The 23,217-nt window shown below is 42.5% G+C and overlaps 1 protein-coding gene across 1 annotated transcript in view; it reads right to left on the bottom strand.

The window, feature by feature from the left end:
• PKDCC (protein kinase domain containing, cytoplasmic) overlaps positions 1-23,217 on the bottom strand; it is a 127,403-nt gene that overhangs the window by 45,330 nt on the left and 58,856 nt on the right. Inside the window, exons 4-5 of the mRNA XM_073673309.1 lie at positions 20,030-20,109; positions 5,594-5,701 (exon numbers count right to left, since the gene is read on the bottom strand). Of these exons, the coding sequence (XP_073529410.1) occupies positions 5,594-5,701; positions 20,030-20,109 (188 nt within the window). The remainder of the gene's footprint in view (positions 1-5,593; positions 5,702-20,029; positions 20,110-23,217) is intronic.

The following is a 23,217-nucleotide window of genomic DNA, read 5'->3' as shown; positions in this document are numbered from 1 at the left end:
AAAGCTACAGGAAGCGACTAGAGGCTGTTATTTTTGCAAAAGGAGGATCTACTAAATATTAATGTCACTTTTCTGGTGAGGTGCCCATACTTATGCACCTGTCAAATTTTGTTTGAATGCAGATTGCACATTTTCTGTTAGTACAATAAACCTCATTTCAAGGCAGAAACATTACTGTGTCCAACACTTATTACATATATCAAACTGAAATAGCTGTTGCAAAAACACCAATTTTTCTAAAACATTAAGCTTAAGATTAATAGGGGTGCCCAAACTTTTTCATATAACTGTATATGTGCTTCTCAAAACTTCTGCCACAGACCTGTACTTTTACTCAACCTTTGTTTTCTTTCGTTCAAATATAGAATTTACTCTAATGAGGATTTGTCTCTAAACCAAAAATGCCTTGTGACCATATTTTCATTGTTTTAAATAGCTGGAATTACCGTCAATCTGATTTTAATCACTCTTAATGACCAGTTATTTCAGCCCCAGCAAACCTGACCGGATTTTACTACCAATTTTAGCTACCAACTGGAAGTTTGCCCAAAAGCTTATTTTCTAGTCCTCCAGGTCATTGACCTTCAAGACCATATTGCACGCCATTTAATAACAGTTCACACTGTACTTGACTTTTTATGAACCAACGAGAGTCCGTGAACTGTTCTTGTCATAACAAGGATTTATCTCCTATCAGATGGTGTAAGAAGATATTGCTATATCGGGGTTTATCTCTTAGCATATTCCCACGACTGTTCCAACTTTCCATAATGTACAGCTCAGAAATATCTCCGGTGCTTTTCAGCATTATCTTCGTGATACTCATAGGGGTTGTAGTACATTAAAGTAACTTTGCTGCTTTCTTCTAAAAGATTCATCACTCTTGTCCATTTAAGTGAATAAAGCTGGACTACAATGTCCCACACAGTCTATGGACCATGGTGGCGCTGGTTCTGAAAGTAAATAGTCAGTTTTCTAATCTCATAGAACCCCTTTAAGATGGCGATTGTGATCAGCACAAGAAAGGGTGACATCCATTAGAGAAATGAAGGAATGATAATAAAACTGAAAGTTCATTGGGTAATGATTGTACATATACTGAGCCTTCCATAAGGGGTAAACCTGTAGACCTACTTTAAAAAGAATCATCATAAAATCATCATAAAATAGCCATGTTTTGATAAAACTGGTATAGAATAAAATATTTTTGGTGACTATCTATGAAGAATGTATGTATGCTGAATACTGGTGCACACACAGAAGGTTGCAAATTCCTGTTTTCTGCAGCTCACTTTAAGCTTTGCTGTGTAGACGGGGACGGGATCAGCAGAGTCACTTCACCCCAATTGGAGAGTGGGTTCGTTTGATAGATAATAGCTTTATTGCACTATGAAAGACTGAAAAATATCAACACTATTTACACAGATATGGCTTTGTATGCAGCCCCTTCATTACTGCCTCGTTTCAGAAGAAGGGGCTGAACTTTACCACTTCCTAGGGATTATATTAGCCTATGAACACTTTTTTTGCCCACTTTACCTTTATTTTACCAAAAGTTTTGGGCTCATGATTTTTTTTTGGGGGGCATTTACTAATATATGATTCTTACAGGTTCTCCTCCTCCTCCTGTTCTTTCTGCTCCTTCTTCTCCTCCTCCTACTTCCTCGCAGACTGCTCAGAACTCATGTTCTCAAAATGACTGTTAATGAATATGATGGATCATGTGATCAAGACCTGTCCATCAGTCTCCTTCAATTGAAAAGCCTGCTTTCGTATGTGCAGAAGTTTCCAATTGCAGAAGGCTATTGGACAGGTTTGTTCACATGCTCCTCCATCAACTGCCATTTTGAGAAGAGGAGAGCTAACATGAAGGTGGCATTTCACTACGGAGGAGAACCTGTAATACCAATTCCTTTTCGACCTTGGACATATAGGTACATTCAAGGTCATCTACCCCCCTGGAGCCCACATTTTTCCCGACACATGACAACTGATTTGATCAGCTGTCATGTGCCTCTAACATGTTAAATATCACTGTCAATCAGTGACAGCGTCATTTAACTCAAGCACGCCTGAAGCCCGTCATAATACCTGCCCATTGGCGCCCCTGTCATGTGATAGCAGAGCGCCGATGGTTTGTCATGACGGCTCGTGACCGGCGTCCATAGGAGATGATGATTTCTGATCTATATGTATAGCACAAGCGATCGGATGATCACAGCTTCAAGTCTCCTATGGAGACTATTGAAGCAAGTAAAAAAAAAATGTATTAAAAAAATAAAAAAATGAATGTTGAAATCACCCCCCTGTTGCCCCATTCAAAATAAAACTATAAAAAAATACACGTTTGTTATCACTGCACTCAGAAACACCCGATCTATCAAAATATAAAGTAAATTAATTTGATCTGTAAACGGCATAACGAGAAAATAAATAGAAACTCCAGATTTACATTTTTTTGGTCGCCGCAATATTGTAATAAAATGCAATAAGGTGATAAAAACATCGTATCTACCCCCAAAATAGTATCAATAAAAACATCAGCTCGGCGAGCAAAAAATAAGCCATCAGCCAGCCCCAGATCCCGAAAAATGGAGACTCTACGGGTCTCAGATTCTGGCGCCATTTTATTTTCTTACACACTTTGGATTTTTTTTCACCACTTAAATAAAAAAGAGCCTATACATGTTTGGTATCTACAAATTCGTAATAACCTGGCGAATCACAATGGCAGGTCAGTTTTACCATTTAGTCAACATGGTAAAAAAAAAAAAAACAATGGTGGAATTGCACTTTTTTTTGCAATTTCACCACATTTGGATTTTTTTTCCCCGTTTTCCAGTACACTATATGGTACAATAAATGATGTCATTCAAAATTGCAAAATAACAAGCCCTCAACATGGCCATATTGACGGAAAAATAAAAAAGTGACGGCTCTGGGAAGAAGGGGGAGCAAGAAAAACGAAAAAGCAAAAACAGAAAAATCGCAAGGTCGTGAATATATATTACAAAGAGCCATAACGTCTTGTCCCCAATTCATTTTATAAAAAATAAGGATAAAGTGGACAACTCCTTTAAGCTCCTACTCATTGTATCTGCCATAAATCACACAGTTCCTTTGCAGACGCATAAATATTATAAAGATTTCACATTGGTAAAGCAAAAATTTAATTTAGCAAATAAGATAGAATAAAACATTCCTGCGTCCCAGATATAAAACCTATCATATTGTGTTTGGCACATCAATGTCTTTATTACAAAGGAAAAACTAACAATAGGCTCCTAAATCTCCCCTTGGTAGATGGATGGGCGGTTCGACAGAGAAGCAGCCTATAAGTCTCTGTACAGTGCGCCAGGGCTGCTGCTGAAACAACGTTCGGAGTACATTAGAATTTAAAGTGCTATAAATGTTTTACAACTCAAACATTTTTAAAGCTTAAGACCTAGATTTTTTTTGTAACCCGATCAGGGTTCACCTTGTTAAACCTTGTTTTATGTGAACGCTGGGCTTCGCATGCTGTTTCACTGGATTTTCAGAGTAATTGTTAATATCACTTTTCGCACTTGGTGTTGTTCAAAGAAATCACTTTTTTCCTATCGAAAACAGAGGGGTGACGCGTGAAGGGCAACTGCTCCATATGTTATACTGCTAGCTTTTTTTTCTCCAACCTCCAAGAAAACGCTAGAGGGAGGATAAATCAGCCTTTAAAAGCCACGTGTTCTCCGAAGTACAAGCGGTTTCATTTCCTCTGATCACAAATATTGGGTAATATTGATAAACTTGACCCCAATAAAAATTCTACAACAGCCCATCCCACTGTCATATGTAATGTATAATACTAGCATCCTCAAATGAGAACCTTAAAGAGTAACCATCATTTTATGTTATTTTTTTTTTTCCCATAAATCAATAGTAGACATGAAAATAAGAAACTTATGTCTTATCAGAGAAATCCGCTTCTTTCTCCTCCCGGACTGATCATTCATTCTCAAAATTGTCAATTCAAGCATAAAATCTGTCTTCAGTGAATAGAGACGTTCCTATTACTGAGAAGGAGATAACAGTTGGTGCTCATAAAGTTCTACAGAGAGGTGTAGATTGTGAGTCCCAATGGGGACAGTGCCGATAATGTCTGTAAATTGTAAAGCGCTGTGGAATATGTTGGCGCTATATGAATAAAAAGATTATTATAAAAAAGATTATTAAGTATAACTGTCATTTCAGGAGAACTTGCAGCAGAATGTCAGTGTCGGCCTCTAGCTCCTCCCTCTCCATAGAATTTTAAAAGCACCAACTGTCATCTCCTATCTCAGTAAGAGGAAAATCTGTCTTCATTGAATACAGATTTTGCCAATGAATTAAGAGTGAAAGATCAATCCAAGAGGCGAAAGAAGCAGATACATTACAGCATTGCATATTTTCAAGTGTACTATTGATTTATGAAATAAAAATTAAAACAACGGGTACACTTTACGAAGGCTGCCATCTCCTATCTCAGTAATGTAAAAATCTGTCTTCATTGAAAACAGATTTTATTCGGTAATTGAGAATGTTAAAAATGAAGGAGAAAAAAAACATTTTTTTCTGATAAGATATCACAAAGTTTTTTATTTTTACATTTTTACATATCTTAGAAACAAGCAAATAAAGTGAGAAGTCTTTAAGTAAAAACTTAACTTTTACTAGTGTTTTTATAAGGCCATACTCATAGACAAACATGTATAAAATGACTTTATATTGGTAGTATTTAAAAAAAAAATGCATGTTTGTCTATGTATATGGCCTATTAAAAACATTAGTTAAAGTTACAGGGGTTGTCCGACCTTGGGATACAAGTCTGCAGTCACTCTACAGTATGTGACTGCGGACTTGTGAATCCTCACATCGCGTACACTGAGCACTGTGAGGATTCTCCGGAGCGACTTGCATATTTCCAGCGACATTCCGACTAGACATGTCTGGTCTCACTCAATGCATAGAGTGAGGTCACGCACGTCTAGTCGGCATGTGACCACATGTATGAAAATCGCTCCGGTGAATCCTCACAACGCTTAGTACACGCGATCTGAGGATTCAAAAGCCTGCAGTCACACAGAGTGACTGCAGACTTGTACCCCAAGGCCGGACAACCCCTTTAAGTTTTAGACTTCTCACATTATATGCTTGTTTCTAATATTCCATTGGTGAGTTGTCATTTTTTACCCCTCCCAAATCGGGACATTGGTCATTTTGTGTGTTTGTATATTTTCACATGTACTATTAATTCTAAAAATGAAAGTGACATTTACAAAAGATCTAAAATTCATGTGGACCTATTCTTTTAAGTTAGTAAATTCTATATACATTATATTTTTTTAATTATAGTTTATTTTATTTTATTTTTTTCACCATCCTTATTTTTTCTCATTATCTTTCAATTAAACTGAATTACCACTAACGCGCCCCTAATAACCTGGATACTTCCATCCTGTCTGCCTTTACTATATAAACTCTCTACAATGGAATGTGTGGATTATTTCGCTGGGGCGGACGTAACGACGCGCTGACGACAGCTTTCACTCGGCGGACAATGAAACGAGTAAATACTTACCAGCTCTAGGTACATATGTAACGTTTGACAGATATACGCCGCTCTTGTATAAGTAAAGGACCTTTTCAAACTGTGCGGCGGTTTCATCAATGCCCCAGCGAAGTTCACCTGAAAAACAAGGGAGAGAACCACATTTACATATATCTCCTGTATTCACAGCATTCCAAGTAATCAACCTCATTATCTTGCTGGGGATTGATTCAATAATAAGAATAAAAAAATAAATGAAAAATGGGGGGGGTCAACATATTAGTAATGGGAATAGGCTAAATCGTAAGCGTAAAATATCTCTATAAGTTTGTGGCATATTTATAAAAGGTTATGCACCATATGTAGGGCAAAAGAAATGTGCGTTTTCTACATCAGCTGATGTACTTACTGTGAAAATCCATGTCAGAATGGCTGCGTAATCCTGATATTAAAATTAGCATTTTAGAAGTCCATAAAATGTTTACTTTAATATCAATAAAAAAGGATTAAACAACCATCCTGATATGGATTTTTGCAGTGAGTACACTAGCATCATCAGGTCTAAGAATCCTATTTAGAGGGTTATTCTCATGACTGTAGTTCAGGAGTAGTGTTGAGCCACCCCCGTAGTGTTCGAGTTCGGTTCGGTTCGTCGAACACCCGTGTGTTCGCCGAACTGTTCGTCGAACTGTTCGTCGAACACCTTCGAACACCGTTAAAACCAATGGCAGGCAAACAAAAACACATAGAAACACATAGAAAACACCTTCAAAGGTGTCCAAAAGCTGACAAACTGCTCAGAAGACACAACTAACACATGGAAAAGTGACAAGTACATATAGTCATGCGAAAAGAAAAGAGGTGGAGGAGTAAAAGGAGGGGGAGACACAAATATAGGCATGTCATGCCCTTCTAAAATCCAAAAAGTGAGAAGCCGAAACGTTCAGTCCGCTCCTGCCCGTGCCACCTCCGTGTCGCCGGGTTTGTGCCAGAGCCGCGGTGAACCCTGACGGCCAGCCCCCCTCTCCCAATACTGGTGCCTGTCCGCTGGTGGGTCGAGCGAGCCCCCCTGTGGTGGAGGCAGCTCTAAGCTTTTTAATTTAAATTGTCTCTCTAATTTGAATGAATACACTTTAAATCCATTTACAAGGATCTATTGGAGGGCAAGTCTCATGCCAGCAGCCGCGTAATTCCAGCTCCAGTAGCGTCCACTAAAGCTGCTGCAGTTAAAAAGCTTTTATAAGGATCGAGCTCGGCTGTCCACCGCAAGGCATCCTACTGCGAGTCCCAGCCCCTATGCCTTGGGGTGCCTCCTGATGCTCTTCACTGAGTATCCCGTGGTCCCGAAGCATTTCCTTTGAAAAAATTAAGTGTCCAAACTACAGGTGGTGTAGCTTGCTTAACAGCCGGGATAATCCGCTGACTAGCAGACACTGCTACTAGGCACAAAGTATTTCCTGGGCTAGATGCAGTTAAAAATTTGTAATTAGATACTCTCGTTGGATGCTGAGAAAGCATTCCATAGAGTCTCCTGGCACGCCATATATGATTCTCTTAAAAAGCTTGGGGTAGGGGTCTAGGGGACCCTTTTATAGCCAAAATCACGGCCCTGTATCACAATACGTCACCTAGGCTGAAGATAAATGGAACTGTAGCACCCTGAGGGCTCGGTTGCTACAGAGGTATTGCACCTCACCCAGAGGTGTGATATCTCAATCTCAGGTAAGGATGGAGTGTGGATCAGGACCCGACACCTGCATGCATTACACCACATTGCCGTGGGGCAGGGCGACCAATATGCCTCTGAGATGGGCACGACAGTCCCTGTCCCTGGCTGGAGTGGGGGGAGGGAACACTGAGGAAGGGGAACCCTGTAGTGCAGGAGCAGGGAGGAAGCAGTTCCTGGGTGCATTGAGAAGGGAGTATAAAAGGTGGGCACCATCTTAGTTCAGTGCAGAGAAGTCTGAGCAGAAGTGGCAGGGAGCAGGGGCTCTGCATGAGCTCTGCTCCAGAGGCGGGCCTAGTAACAGAGGCCCAGGCCTGGAAGAGGGAGAAGGAAGGAAGAGGAGCGGAGAAGGCTCCAGGAACGAGGAACGAAGGGATCCCAGGGGTGCGGACGGGCGAGTCGCCACCGCACGCCCGAATCCACCTGCGTGAAGGGGTCAGGCCAAAGGGGGAGACCGGTCCCCGAAACTAGTGGAGGCAGGAAACGACCCTCAGCTAGAAACCGGAGGCTCTGACATTTTATGTGACGCAGCCCCTCGCTACACCCGCTAGGAAGGCACCACATAGGGTCAGGGAAACTGGCGCCAAGTTTACCAAGAGGAGGCCCGAGGCAGCCGGACAGAAGGGTTGGTAAGAAAGGCCAGACAAAGGACACACAAAGGGGGTCCTGTGAAGCGCTCCAAAGTTATTTGGGAGTTGTCTGAGCCCCTCACCTGGTGAGCACAGTACGACGTGGGCAGCCGTTACCTGCAGACGTGGTCTGGATAATAAGAACTGTGAGTAAAGGCCCTGGACTGCATCACTGACTCCGTGTCATTACTGCTGCTGCCCTGCACCATCACCCCCATCCTCCGCATACACTGCCCTGAGGCTATACTCCTCCCGTGGGGAGTTATGCTACGCTCTGCTGCACCCACAACACCAGCCTCAGCGGTCTGCCCTGCAGCGGCGGTTCACTCTGACCGCAATCCACGGGTGGCGTAGTCTGACATTTAAACATCAAAACCACATAAATAGTTCCGCCACTGGTTTGACCACCCTGAGCCACGGAACCGGGTCGCCGCCACGGAGACTACAACCACCAGCATCCACCAAAAAGGGTCCGGCTCCGGGTGTCCCGAGGCCCAGGGGGTGCATCAGAACATTTTCATCACCTTTCACAATCACCAATGGGACAAGGCAGGGATGTCCTCTGTCCCCTCTCTTATACATCCTAGTGACGGAGCACCTGCTCTCATCAATTCGCCATAACCCCAATATTAGGTGGATTGAGGTGGGAGGCACCGAGTACAAGTGCTCTCTATTTGCTGATGATGTCCTAGTATATATCACTCAATCACATATATCCATCCATGCTGTTATGGCTGAAATAGATCACTTTGTTACATGGTCAAATTTTAAAATCAATGCAGCGAAGTCTGAGGCCCTCGATGTCTCCCTCCCCAAATCCATATAGGATTCCATCCAGTTCAACTTTCCCTTTGCCTGGCCCTCACAGGGTATCAAATACTTAGGAATTCCTATTCATAGAGACCTCTCCCATCTATGTTATCTTAATTTTGGGCCCTTTATTGAACAACTCCATACAGACCACGGTTGGCAAGTTAGAACTGTAAGATTCACTACGTGAACCACTGGTGTTTTGTGGAAAAGCACATGTACACTGTGTTCCAAATTATTATGCAAAAAGTGTTTAGGAGTGATAAGGGAAGAATTTGTTTGTTTGTCAGTTAAACTCATTGATGGTGATGTGTGTCAGTGCTCTTTATATCACTGTAAGCAATTGCAGACACCTGTGCTAATTAGTTTGGCAGGTGTGTCCAATGAAAGGCAAGACTACTTAAGAAGGCTGTCTCACATTATTAAGCAGCCTACATTTTCTGCCAAAATGGGAAAGAAAAAGGATGTGTCGTCTGCTGAGAAGCAACAAATTGTGGAGTGTTTAGGTCAAGGCATGACTACAATCAACATTGTGCGATGATCAGGATGAAGTGTCTTGGCAATCAAGAAGTATGTAGCTGATTCACAGTACACACGTGTGCGTGCTGATAAGGGCAAATTGAGGACTCTTTCCTACAGGCAATTACGTCAGGTTAAAAGAGTAGCGGCAAAAAAGCCTTGTCATAGCAGCAGACAAGTTTTTGAAGCTGCTGGTGCCTCCAACGTCCCCCGAACAACAAGATGCAGGGTCCTTCAGAGGTTTGCAGCTGTGCATACGCCATCCTGTCGACCTCCTCTATCCACTTCACACAAGCAGAAACGGCTCCAGTGGGCTAAACATTACATGAAGACTGATTTCAAAACTGTTTTGTTCACGGATGAGTGCCGTGCAGCGCTCGATGGTCCAGATGGATGGAGTGGAGGATGGCTGGTTGATGGACACCCCACGCAAACACGGCTACAGCGCCAACAAGGAGGAGGTGGAGTAATGTTTTGGGCTGGAATCATGGGGAGAGAGATTGTCGGCCCCTTTAGGATCCCTGAAGGCGCTAAAGATGAACTCCATAATGTATGTGGATTTTCTCAAACAGCACTTCCTGCCATGGCTCAAGAAGAAGAACCGTGTATTTCACAGCAAGATCATTTTTTTGCATGATAATGCACCATCTCATGCTGCACATAAAACATCTGCATCTCTGGCTGATATGGGCATAAAAGGGGACAAACTTATGGTGTGACCCCCATGCTCCCCTGACCTCTACCCCATTCAGAACCTCTGGAGCATCATCAAAAGGAGTGTCTATGATGGCAGGAGGCAGTTCAAATCTAAGCAACACCTCTGGGAGGGTATTCTGTCCTCATGCAAAACAATTGAAGCAGAAACAATCCAAAACCTGACAAATTCAATGGACGAGAGAGTTCAGAAGCTCCTTTCGAACAAGGGGTCCTATGTGAAAATGTAACATCACCTAGAATAAAGTTTTGAGTTGAAAACTGTTTGATTTCAGTTTCTAATAACCTGCTAATGCTTATAATTTCAAAAATAACCATTTTTTTGGTCTTTATTGAAATGAAAAGGTTGATCGAAAAGTTTGGGGGATCTAAGAGTGTGGCAACCCAGTAGTCATGATTACTTCGAATTCTGACAATATGAGGGTCATGTTGCAGGTAGTGCAGCAAGAAGGCACTTATGTGTCTTGAGCATCTCGGAGCCCCAAAATTATTTTCCGGGCTAGATGCAGCTAAAAATTATTATTAATTTTAAATCTGGTGGAGCTTAGTATAGATGGCCTAATAGGATCAGTGCTGCACACTACTACAAAGCCCAAATTATTTTCCAGCCAAGATACAGATAAACATGATTAGTAATTTTAAATCTGGTGGAGCTTATTATAGATGGCCTAATAGAATCAGTGCTGCACACTGCTACAAAGCCCAAATTATTTTCCAGCCAAGATACAGATAAACATGATTAGTAATTTGAAAGCTTAAAACGGTTGGTAGGGTGATTTTAACCAATCATCAAGCTTTTACTCTCCCCAGGATGACACAGGGGTAGAAAAGTCGTTTCGGATCCATGATTTGTTCATCTTTATGAACGTGAGTCTGTCTACATTATCAGTGGAGAGCCGCGTGCGCTTATCTGTCAGCACACCACCAGCAGCGCTGAACACACGTTCAGACAGAACGCTGGCTGCGGGGCATGACAAGATCTCCAAGGCGTAAGTGGCTAGCTCCGGCCATTTATCCAGATTGGAAGCCCAAAAAGAGCAAGGGTCCAGTGACACAGTCATGGCTTCAATGTTTACTTGGAGATACTCCTGTACCATCGTCTCTAGGCGTTGACTATGTGTCAGACTTCTTGTCTCCTGTGGCCTTGCAAAGGATGGGCTAAAAAAGTGGTGAAATGATTCCGCAAAATTGATGTTACCAGCAGATACTGTGGTTCTGTTACGGTTTGAGTGCTGAACACTTGACGGTCCCACAGTTGGCAAGTTGGAACTGTGAGATTCACTACGTGCACCACTGGTATTTTGTGGAAAAGCACATGTAAGATTCTGCAACAGTCTCTGCTGATACTCCTGCATGCGTGCATCCCTTTCTATGGCAGGAATAATTTCGGCAAATTTACTTTTGTACCGGGGATCTAACAGTGTGGCAACCCAGTAGTCAGGATTATTTCTAATTCTCACAATTCGAGGGTCATGTTGCAGGTAGTGCAGCAAGAAGGCACTCTTGTGTGTTGCGCATCCAGGAGCACCAAGTTCCTGTTGTGTTGGTGGCGAGGTAACAATCATGCTTCCTTCCTCTGTCCTCTCCCCCAACCTCGCACAACAGAAATGTGATCAAGGTCTCCCTCATCTGATGAGTCTTCCATCAGTTCGTCCTCCACTTCTTCCTGGGCTCCTGCACCTTCCTCACTAGTTTGGCTGCTACCATGCACCCTGGTAAAACCATCTCCCCCACCCTCACATGCCTGCCGCCTTGGTGCTGCCGACCGTCTGGACCTTGCAGATGTTAGCCCTTCCGCATACAACTACTCCTCCTCTACTTCCTCCACCTCCTCTTGTGCCACCACCTGACTCCGAATTCTGTTTAACATGTGCTCCAGCATGTAAATCACCGGAATAGTCATGCTGATAATGGCATCGTCAGCACTAAACATCTTCGTCGCCATTTCAAAACTGTGCAGAAGGGTGCATAGGTCCCTGATCTGAGACCACTACTCCACCGTGATTTGCCCCACCTCTGGATCTCGTTGGCCCAGGCTATACGTCAGAACATATTGCACCAGGGCTTGTCGGTGCTGCCACAGTTGCTGCAACATGTGCAGAGTTGAATTCCACCGGGTAGGCACATCGCATTTTAGCCGGTGAAGTGGCAGGCCCAACGACTTCTGTAGAGATGTAAGTCGCTGAGCTGCGGGATGCGAACGGCGGAAGTGAGCACACAGCGAACGTGCCCTCTGCAGAAGGCCATCTAGTCTGGGATAGTGGGCTAAAAATTGCTGGACAACCAGGTTCAACACGTGAGCCATACAAGGCACGTGTGTGACATTGCCCCGGCGAAGGGCCGCACCCAGGTTTGCAGCATTGTCGCACACGGCCTTCCCTGGTTTCAGGTCCAGTGGAGACAACCATTCATGAAATTGGTTCTCCAGAGCTGACCACAACTCCTCAGCTGTGTGACTCACATTTCCCAGACATTTCAAAGTAAAAACCGCCTGATGACGTTGAGCCCTACTGCCAGCATAGTAAGGAGGTGTGAAGGATCCCTTCTGCGCAGTTAGAAAGCTTGTGGCATGACCAGACAGGCTTTGGGTGCAGGTGGAAGACCGAGAGGAGGTTGAGGAGGCAGAAGCAGTGGAGGAACTTTGACATAAAGAGGATTGACGCACAACTCGTGGGGACGGCAAGACTTGGACAGCAGCCCCTTGTCCTGCTGTCACCATAGTTACCCAGTGCCCAGTCAGCGACATGTAACGCCCCTGTCCATGCCTACTCGTCCAAGTGTCTGTGGTGAAATGCACCCTGTCACACACAGAGTTTCTCAAAGAAGCGGTGATGTTGTGTGCGACATGCTGGTGGAGCGCAGGCACACCTTTCTTTGAGAAGTAGTGCCGACTGGGCATCTGGTACTGGGGCACTGCGACGGACATAAGGTCTCGAAAATCCTCTGTGTCCACCAGGCGGAAAGGCAGCATTTCTGTAGCCAAGAGCTTGCAGATGGTGAAATTCAACCTCTTAGCTTTCTCATGGCTAGGAGGAAATGGTCTTTTACTTGTCCACATCTGAGGGACCGAGGGCTGGCTATTGTGCTTAGACGGGGTTGATAAGGGTGTCCCCGGCAAACTGCCGGTCTGTGAGGAAGATGCAGGCGGACATGTTAGGTTGCCTTGATCCAAAGGTGGTGCTATCGATGTTGGACAGCGCTCAACACCAGCTGGTGTTACCACCTCCAAAGAAAATGATGACCTGCCAATCACGCTGGCTGTTGCGGGTAAAGAGGTGGCAGGTCTGCGCCCCAAAACATGTGTGACTGCTGTCCCCCCAGTCACAGAGGATGAAGAGGCCGCGGATGCACAAGATATGGCAGACGGTGGTTGGCCCGGCCGGCTAGGCTGCATTGTAGCACACTGAGCTTCCCACTGCAACTTATGCTTCATGTCCATGTGCCGGTTCATGCATGAAGTACTCAAACTATGTATTTTTTGGCCTCTACTTAGCTTTTGCTGACAAATGTTACAGATAACACGAGTTGGGTCATCTTTATCGATCTGAAAAAATGCCCAGGCTATGCAAGGCTTAGCACCCATGCGACCTGAAGAGCCACCACGACTTGTGGTGAGAGGCAGAGTTGTGTTTGAGGATGCAGTTGTTGACGTGCTTCCAGTACTACGTCTCTGTACAGGAAGGCGCAACCTGACCTCGTCGTCACTAGCATCTTCCCCCACCTCTTCTGCTGACCTCATCTCTTGGCTGACTGTGGTTTGACAGTAAGTGGGATCTCCAACCTCATCATCATCACCCTGTGCGTTATCACACACGTCGTCCTCAGAGCCAACCAGTTCCTGCACTGACAAAAAACTAAAGTTGTCGCTCCAATCAGGTATTTGAGTCTCATCATCGTCTTCCTCATTGTCTCCACCAACAGGAGTTACAGTTTGGGAATGAGGGTCTACATTATGGTCAGAACCTTCTGCGTCTGGTCCTGGATCCGACTCATAAAGATTCTGGGCATCAGTGCAGATCATTTCCTCGTCTGGATTCACAGAAGCGCTGGAGTCGACCTCTGATTCCCAGGCTATAGTATGAGTAAACAGCTCTGCAGACTCAACCATCTGTTCTACCTCATACTCAGACGGGCAGCTGGAGATTTGAGAGCTGTGAGGAAGCAAGTGCGATTGGGGTGACACCTTTGAGGACTGGAGTATTTGTGATGTTGAAGTTGATGTGGAGGAGAGCCCACTTAAAGGAGCACTTGATATCCGTTGAAGCACCTGCTGTTTTTGTGCCTCATCTGGAATTTGTAGCGATTGGCGTGGCCGTAAGAAAGGGATCTTATCACATTGTCCGCTAAAAGAAGTAGACATTTTAGTTTGGCTGGAAGATGGTCTTTCTTCTGCAGATGTTACTGTTGCTTTAACACCTACCCCATGGACACAACCTTTTTTCCCCTTCCCAACACGCCTATTCCCCTTTCCACCAGCAGCAGGCCTTTTTCCACTCATTTTGGTGGTTAACTAATTCACAACTCTGGAGTTGTTTGCACAAAAAAACAATGGATGGGAACCGAGCAGAGTTGAGTGGCCAAACTGTGGTATTAGGCCAAAACTATTGGCTGGGTTAGATGGAGAAAAAAATTATATTCGATTTGCAACCTGATGGAGGTCAGTATAGATGGACTAATAGAACAAGTCCCACACACAGCTAGAAGCCCAAATATTTTTTCAGAGGTAGATGCAGAAAAAAAATATATTCAGTTTGCAACCTGATGGAGGTCAGTATAGATGGACTAATAGAGAAAGTCCCACACACTGCTAGAAGGCCAAATATTTTTTCAGAGCTAGATGCAGACAAAAAATTATTTTGAATTTGCAACCTGATGGAGGTCAGTATAGGTGGACTAATAGAACAAGTCCCACACACTGCTAGAAGGCCAAATATTTTTTCAGAGCTAGATGCAGAAAAAAATTATATTCAGTTTGCAACCTGATGGAGGTCAGTATAGATGGACTAATAGAACAAGTCCCACACACAGCTAGAAGCCCAAATATTTTTTCAGAGGTAGATGCAGAAAAAAATTATATTCAGTTTGCAACCTGATGGAGGTCTGTATAGATGGATTAATAGAACAAGTCCCACACACAGCTAGAAGCCCAATATTTTTTCAGAGGTAGATGCAGAAAAAAAATTATTTTTAATTTGCAACCTGATGGAGGTCAGTATAGATGGACTAATAGAGAAAGTCCCACACACTGCTAGAAGGCCAAATATTTTTTCAGAGCTAGATGCAGAAAAAAATTATATTCAGTTTGCAACCTGATGGAGGTCAGTATAGATGGACTAATAGAACAAGTCCCACACACAGCTAGAAGCCCAAATATTTTTTCAGAGGTAGATGCAGATAAAAATTATTTTTAATTTGCAACCTGATGGAGGTCAGTATAGATGGACTAATAGAGGAAGTCCCACACACTGCTAGAAGGCCAAATATTTTTTCAGAGCTAGATGCAGATAAAAATTATTTTTAATTTGCAACCTGATGGAGGTCAGTATAGATGGACTAATAGAGAAAGTCCCACACACTGCTAGAAGGCCAAATATTTTTTCAGAGCTAGATGCAGATAAAAATTATTTTTAATTTGCAACCTGATGGAGGTCAGTATAGATGGACTTATAGAGAAAGTCCCACACACTGCTAGAAGGCCAAATATTTTTTCAGAGCTAGATGCAGAAAAAAATTATATTCAGTTTGCAACCTGATGGAGGTCAGTATAGATGGACTAATAGAACAAGTCCCACACACAGCTAGAAGCCCAAATATTTTTTCAGAGGTAGATGCAGAAAAAAAATATATTCAGTTTGCAACCTGATGGAGGTCAGTATAGATGGACTAATAGAGAAAGTCCCACACACTGCTAGAAGGCCAAATATTTTTTCAGAGCTAGATGCAGACAAAAAATTATTTTGAATTTGCAACCTGATGGAGGTCAGTATAGGTGGACTAATAGAACAAGTCCCACACACTGCTAGAAGGCCAAATATTTTTTCAGAGCTAGATGCAGAAAAAAATTATATTCAGTTTGCAACCTGATGGAGGTCAGTATAGATGGACTAATAGAACAAGTCCCACACACAGCTAGAAGCCCAAATATTTTTTCAGAGGTAGATGCAGAAAAAAATTATATTCAGTTTGCAACCTGATGGAGGTCTGTATAGATGGATTAATAGAACAAGTCCCACACACAGCTAGAAGCCCAATATTTTTTCAGAGGTAGATGCAGAAAAAAAATTATTTTTAATTTGCAACCTGATGGAGGTCAGTATAGATGGACTAATAGAGAAAGTCCCACACACTGCTAGAAGGCCAAATATTTTTTCAGAGCTAGATGCAGAAAAAAATTATATTCAGTTTGCAACCTGATGGAGGTCAGTATAGATGGACTAATAGAACAAGTCCCACACACAGCTAGAAGCCCAAATATTTTTTCAGAGGTAGATGCAGATAAAAATTATTTTTAATTTGCAACCTGATGGAGGTCAGTATAGATGGACTAATAGAGGAAGTCCCACACACTGCTAGAAGGCCAAATATTTTTTCAGAGCTAGATGCAGATAAAAATTATTTTTAATTTGCAACCTGATGGAGGTCAGTATAGATGGACTAATAGAGAAAGTCCCACACACTGCTAGAAGGCCAAATATTTTTTCAGAGCTAGATGCAGATAAAGATTATTTTTAATTTGCAACCTGATGGAGGTCAGTATAGATGGACTTATAGAGAAAGTCCCACACACTGCTAGAAGGCCAAATATTTTTTCAGAGCTAGATGCAGAAAAAAATTATATTCAGTTTGCAACCTGATGGAGGTCAGTATAGATGGACTAATAGAACAAGTCCCACACACAGCTAGAAGCCCAAATATTTTTTCAGAGGTAGATGCAGATAAAAATTATTTTTAGTTTGCAACCTGATGGAGGTCAGTATAGATGGACTAATAGAGAAACTCCCACACACTGCTAGAAGGCAAAATATTTTTTCAGAGCTAGATGCAGATAAAAATTATTTTTAATTTGCAACCTGATGGAGGTCAGTATAGATGGACTAATAGAGAAAGTCCCACACACTACTAGAAGGCCAAATATTTTTTTCAGAGCTAGATGCAGAAAAAAATTATATTCAGTTTGCAACCTGATGGAGGTCAGTATAGATGGACTAATAGAACAAGTCCCACACACAGCTAGAAGCCCAAATATTTTTTCAGAGGTAGATGCAGATAAAAATTATTTTTAATTTGCAACCTGATGGAGGTCAGTATAGATGGACTAATAGAGAAAGTCCCACACACTGCTAGAAGGCCAACTATTTTTTCAGAGCTAGATGAAGAAAAAAATTATGTTCAGTTTGCAACCTGATTGAGGTCTGTATAGATGGACTAATAAAGTCCCACACACTGCTAGAAGGCCAAAATTTTTTCAGAGCTAGATGCAGACAAAAAATATATTCAGTTTGCAACCTGATGGAGGTCAGTATAGATGGATTAATAGAGAAAGTCCCACACACTGCTAAAAGGCCAAATATTTTTTCAGAGCTAGATGCAGAAAAAAATTATATTCAGTTTGCAACCTGATGGAGGTCAGTATAGATGGACTAATAGAACAAGTCCCACACACAGCTAGAAGCCCAAATATTTTTTCAGAGGTAGATGCAGATAAAAATTATTTTTAATTTGCAACCTGATGGAGGTCAGTATAGATGGACTAATAGAGAAAGTCCCACACACTGCTAGAAGGCCAAATATTTTTTCAGATCTAGATGCAGATAAAAATTATTTTTAATTTGCAACCTGATGGAGGTCAGTATAGATGGACTAATAAAGTCCCACACACTGCTAGAAGGCCAAAATTTTTTCAGAGCTAGATGCAGAAAAAAATTATATTCAGTTTGCAACCTGATGGAGGTCAGTATAGATGGACTAATAGAACAAGTCCCACACACTGCTAGAAGCCCAAATATTTTTTCAGAGCTAGATGCAGAAAAAAATTATATTCAATTTGCAACCTGATGGAGGTCAGTATAGATGGACTAATAGAATGATGCTATGCCCAAAAGATTTTACTTCACTAGGTGCAGTAAAAAAATTGGTATTCTATACACAGGTGGTATATCTTGCAACACAGATAGGCTACTCCACTGACTAACACACTCTGCAACAGGCCAAAAAGGATTAGCTTTGCTAGATTCAGCCAAATGCTGTGAAAAAAACTTGCACAGCACTGGCACAGACCTGCCTGGCAAAAACTGATAGGAACTGATGTAACCTAGTCCTGAAAAGGACTGCAATTACAATTAGTCTTTACTCCCACAATCTATCTATTTAAGAGCACAGACCTGCCTGATAAAAGTCGTAGGAAATGCTGTAACCTAGTCCTTAAGAGGACTGCAATCACAACTATTCCCTACTCCCAAGCTATCTGTAGATTTGTGTGAAAATTGGCTTGAAATTAACAAGGTATAGCGCACACAGCAACAGCGGTGCCATCTAACACGCAGCTGCAGCAGTGAGAAAATGGTGGCGACGGGGAAAATGGCTTGGTCTTATAGGGCAAGGACATGTGACATACACTGCCAATGACACATGCCCTTGCTTGTGTGAAAAACAGCAGTTTGCTCCGTGTGTGCGCTGCTGATAGGCTGACAGACTGCATCTCCCCACTGCAAATGCGGGAAAGAGAAAAAAAAATGGAGATCTTCATTATTCCTGCAGAGATCCATCCCCTGCCCCTCCCCCCACCCCGCTGTACACTCAAACTGCGTATTAACATTAATTTTCATCATTACTGAGAAAAAATCCAGTTATGATTTTGGTGCACGAACAGTTATCGAACATAACCTCGAACAGCCGAATTTTTCTCAAATCATTCGTGTTCGCCGAACGGCTCGAACACCGCCCAAAACAGCTCGAATTTGAGATTGGTGAACAGTTCGAGTAGAACAACGCTCATCTCTACTCAGGAGCGCTTCACTTTCTTGCCTCTTGGCTTCATGTTTCCAGGGGGCGATGCGTTCCTGATGGCTGACAGGTCGGACAAGGGGGAGGGCTGAGCCCCTGGCTGGAACTGTGCGCTCTCTCATGCTTAAAGTAGAGGCCTCTGCAGCATCAGAGGAGTGCAGGGGGCATTGAAGCTGGATGGATATGGTTATGGATGTTTATAGGAAACTGTCCACCTCTGATAGACTGCAGAGGTGGCCGACTGAGCAGTACACAATAGATATAAAAATTGCTGTTGAGAACAGAGAGGATTTTTAATAAAAGGTAAATTGCAAAGTTTCTTGTTTTTACAGTTTGTTTTGTGGCAGATCCGCTTTATAGTAGACCACCAATGTGTAATCTCATTGTCCGACCCCGGTGATCAGCAGAGACAAGAAGTCACAGAACTGGGGCCATAGTCATTCACATAGATGGGGCGGCTTCTTTCATACAGATGGGAGTAGGCACCTCCACGTGCACATGGTTGGCACTGTGTCCGTAGAGGTTTTAGATGTTAGACCCCCCATGATGGAAGCATTATTAACCTCACATTTGTACAGCTCGATGAGCGATCCCAAACTGTAAAGTTCGGGGTTTGTATCGGACACTAGGGGTGCTGAACTCTGAACATGGACTTCAGAAATCTGCTTCAGTATTCGGAGTTCAGATGAGGAAAGAGACCTTTTATAGCACCAAAGTTCAGGTCCCCATTGACTTCTATTGGGTTCAGTTTCAAGTTCGGGTAGTGCTCTGCTACCCACACCGGACGAACCCGAACATCCATGAGCCCGCTCATCCCTACTCACGATGTATCATGCTCTATACCACTCTGCACTTGGCATAATAAAGAGGGCTACATCTTATTACTGCTTCGGGGCTTTGCTATAAGGAGTTGCGAGGTTGCTGTTGCATCCAAGTCTTGTAGTAAGATGGAGACCAAAGACCCCTCGGCTACATAAGAAGACCCCAGTATTATAAATGCCACCTAATATGTGGACGGAGCCCTATTAAAATGTTACAGAGCTTACATCTCTGTCCAACACCTACCTGTTGCATTCACTATCGCATCCAGCAAAGGCCTGAGAGAAGATGGTGCACTGTGAGGAAGGAGGTAAGTGAAGAAAAACCTAAAAAAATAAATAAAAATCCACATTTATTAATATAATATATTTCATGCAGGTTTACAACTTACAGTTAAAGCGTTCACGATAAAATTCCAACAAGCAGTAAATGGCTAAACTCTCCAGGAAACATAGTCCTATATCATAACGAGAAAAGAAATACACGAGTGACCGAAACCCAGCAGAGCAAAACCAGGGCCGGCTGGACACAAAGCTGCCTTGTAATCACCTGTGAAGGCCCCATTAACACAGCAGCTCGCTCTGGAGCTTAGAGGATTGTGGCTATTTGTAGGGATGTCTGGTACTTGGAGAAAATTTATGGCGCTTGGATCACCAATGGAAGACGTTTACTTTTTTGGGTGTTTTCCACGACTACGGTGTTTGTAGCTGCTGTGACCAGAAATCTTGGAAAAGGATATGGAAATTATAAACACACAAGTAAAACACATATAAATCAGAGAACAAGAGACCAAAATGTATGCGTTTACTGAAAAAAAAAAAAGATTTGGGGGTCAATTTATCAGTGCTTTTTTTCTGGAGTATGAATGGTGTTAATAGCGATTTTTTTAATTTACGCCTTATTCATTATTTAATTTACACCTTTTTTTTTAGGTAACTTTACTTGATTTTGACTACTTTTTGTTTGTTTTACATTTTTCGCAAGGTTTTAGTTATGAGTTGTTTTAGCACAGGACTGGGTGCATTTTGCGTTTTACTCTCACGTCAGTGGCTCCATCAGAGTATAAGTCTGAAGCCCTGGAAAATGGGACTTAAGGAAGAGATGTCAAACTCAAACACACAGAAGGCCAAAATGAAAAACTTGGGCAAAGTCGCGGGCCAACCAGTATACAGGATAATGGGCTCCACAAAATCCTCCATACAGAATAATGGGCCCCACATAGTCCTCCATACAGAATAATGGGCCCCACACAGCCCTCCATACAGTATAATGGCCCCACATGGTCCTCCATACAGTATAATGAGCCCCACATAGTCCTCCATACAGTATAATGGCCCCACATAGCCCTCCATACAGAATAATGGGCCCCACATAGTCCTCCATACAGAATAATGGGCTCCACATAGTGCTCCATACAGAATAATGGGCCCCACATAGTCCTCCATACAGAATAATGGGCCCCACATAGTCCTCCATACAGAATAATGGGCCCCACACAGCCCTCCATACAGTATAATGGCCCCACATGGTCCTCCATAAAGAATAATGGACCCCACATAGTTCTCCATACAGAATAATGGGCCCCACATAGTCCTCCATACAGAATAATGGGCCCCACACAGCCCTCCATACAGTATAATGGCCCCACATGGTCCTCCATACAGAATAATGGGCCCCACATAGTCCTCCATACAGAATAATGGGCCCCACATAGTCCTCCATACAGTATAATGGCCCCACATGGTCCTCCATACAGGATAATGGACCCCACATAGTCCTCCTTAAAAAATAATGGGTCCCACATGAACACTTACAGTAACAATTGGCAGAAATCAGCTACTTGTATGTAAATTGTCCTTATATACACTATGGTTAGCTTTGTCCTACTGTAGACAGGAAAAAGGGGAGAGGCTCCTGCTGCAGTCAATTTAAGGGGGACTATTTATTTTTACTATGGGTCTAAAAACGAGCAGGTAGGTAGTTACTAACTACCTGCCTATGTCATTGACCACTCCTGCTGGCAATTCAGCTGCTCCACATCAACAGAGCAGCTCTTGTTCTTCTAGGCTGCTCTGTTGATGGGGCGTGATTGCCGGCATCATGCTAATGGACAGTCGGCTCCCTGCAGTTAGGCAGTGGGGAGCCGGCTGTCAATCAGTATGACGTTGGCATTCACATCTTGTCAACAGAGCAGAACGGAAGAGAAGACGCTGCTCTGTCGATGTGACATCACTGGCAGGATCGGTATGGGGGCACAACAGACAGATAGGTAACAATTACATGTCTGTTAGTTCTTAGGCCCTTAGTAAAAAAAAAAAATAGTCCCAGATAACCCCTTTATCTGCCACACTTAGAACAGTGAGATGCATGAAGGTAACATGGCGGAGCTCCTGAAACATACATAGATGCACAGAGATGTCGGGTCCTCCAAAGACATTCTTTGTAGTCACTAACTAATAGAAAATCTTGGTGATAATAAAACCACATTATGGAATTCCTTTTCAAGCATTTCTTTAATTTTTGAGTATTTTCATCTGTATTTTGTAGCATATTTTTGTATACTTAAGCAAATACTGTACAAAAGTTACAAAGTTATTTTACCCATCACGGGTCACTTTTCCATTATTATTTAGGAGTGTTTACAAAGTGAATATCATTTATTACTAAGAGTTCCAAAAACTTTTTTACTTTGTTTTTGTTATAGGTCTCCCAGTGCTTTTAAATGAAAGCCTCGGCCTATTGTTGCCTCTAGCCTCGTATCCCTTTGAAAGAAAGTTTATGAGTTGGGCCAGAGTTTTGATATGCCATGACTTGCCAAGTACCCCTATAATCTGTTTACTAGCGGTTGGGTTGCGATGAATAAAGAGTTTCCACAAGAAGTCCATTTACTGCAGTTCATTTTCATCAGGGCCTTTTAGTTTGTTGAAATCATCAACCTTGTCTTAATGCAAAGTGTCATAAATCATCACACGCTCACTGTCTGTTGAAAGCAAGAGAGAGGATTCTGGCCACAATCCTCTGACTTAGGAACACTGATTTAGCCGCAACAAGGACGGCTTCTGTAAGTTCAAAGGGGATTGAGAAAACACAGCAGATTAAAAGGACAAGTAAAGGAAAGTTCACCGGGTCATGTGTTAATCATGAACTAAAATATGTAAGGTCAACAGCGGATTCGAAATGTCCTCTAAATCTAGAATACAAAGAAGAAAAGAGAAAAAAATCTAAACTGCATTGTAAAAATCTGTTTCATGATCACACATTAACCACTAAAAAAGTAAAAATATCTATTAATTATCTATCTATCTATCCATCCATCCATCCATCCATCTATCTATCTATCTTGTTTCTTATTATCCATATATTTAATGGAGATTATGTACAGTTATTATCAAAGTTCAAATTTACAAAATGTTGCAAGATTTTTGTTAAATATT

Source organism: Phyllobates terribilis, unplaced genomic scaffold (genome assembly GCF_046119375.1).
Source record: "Phyllobates terribilis strain yellow unplaced genomic scaffold, ASM4611937v1 Scaffold_3__8_contigs__length_932513732, whole genome shotgun sequence".
NCBI classification, from domain to species: Eukaryota; Metazoa; Chordata; class Amphibia; order Anura; family Dendrobatidae; genus Phyllobates; species Phyllobates terribilis.
Note: the sequence above shows the minus strand (reverse complement) of the source record. Positions and strands in the feature narration are given on the sequence as shown.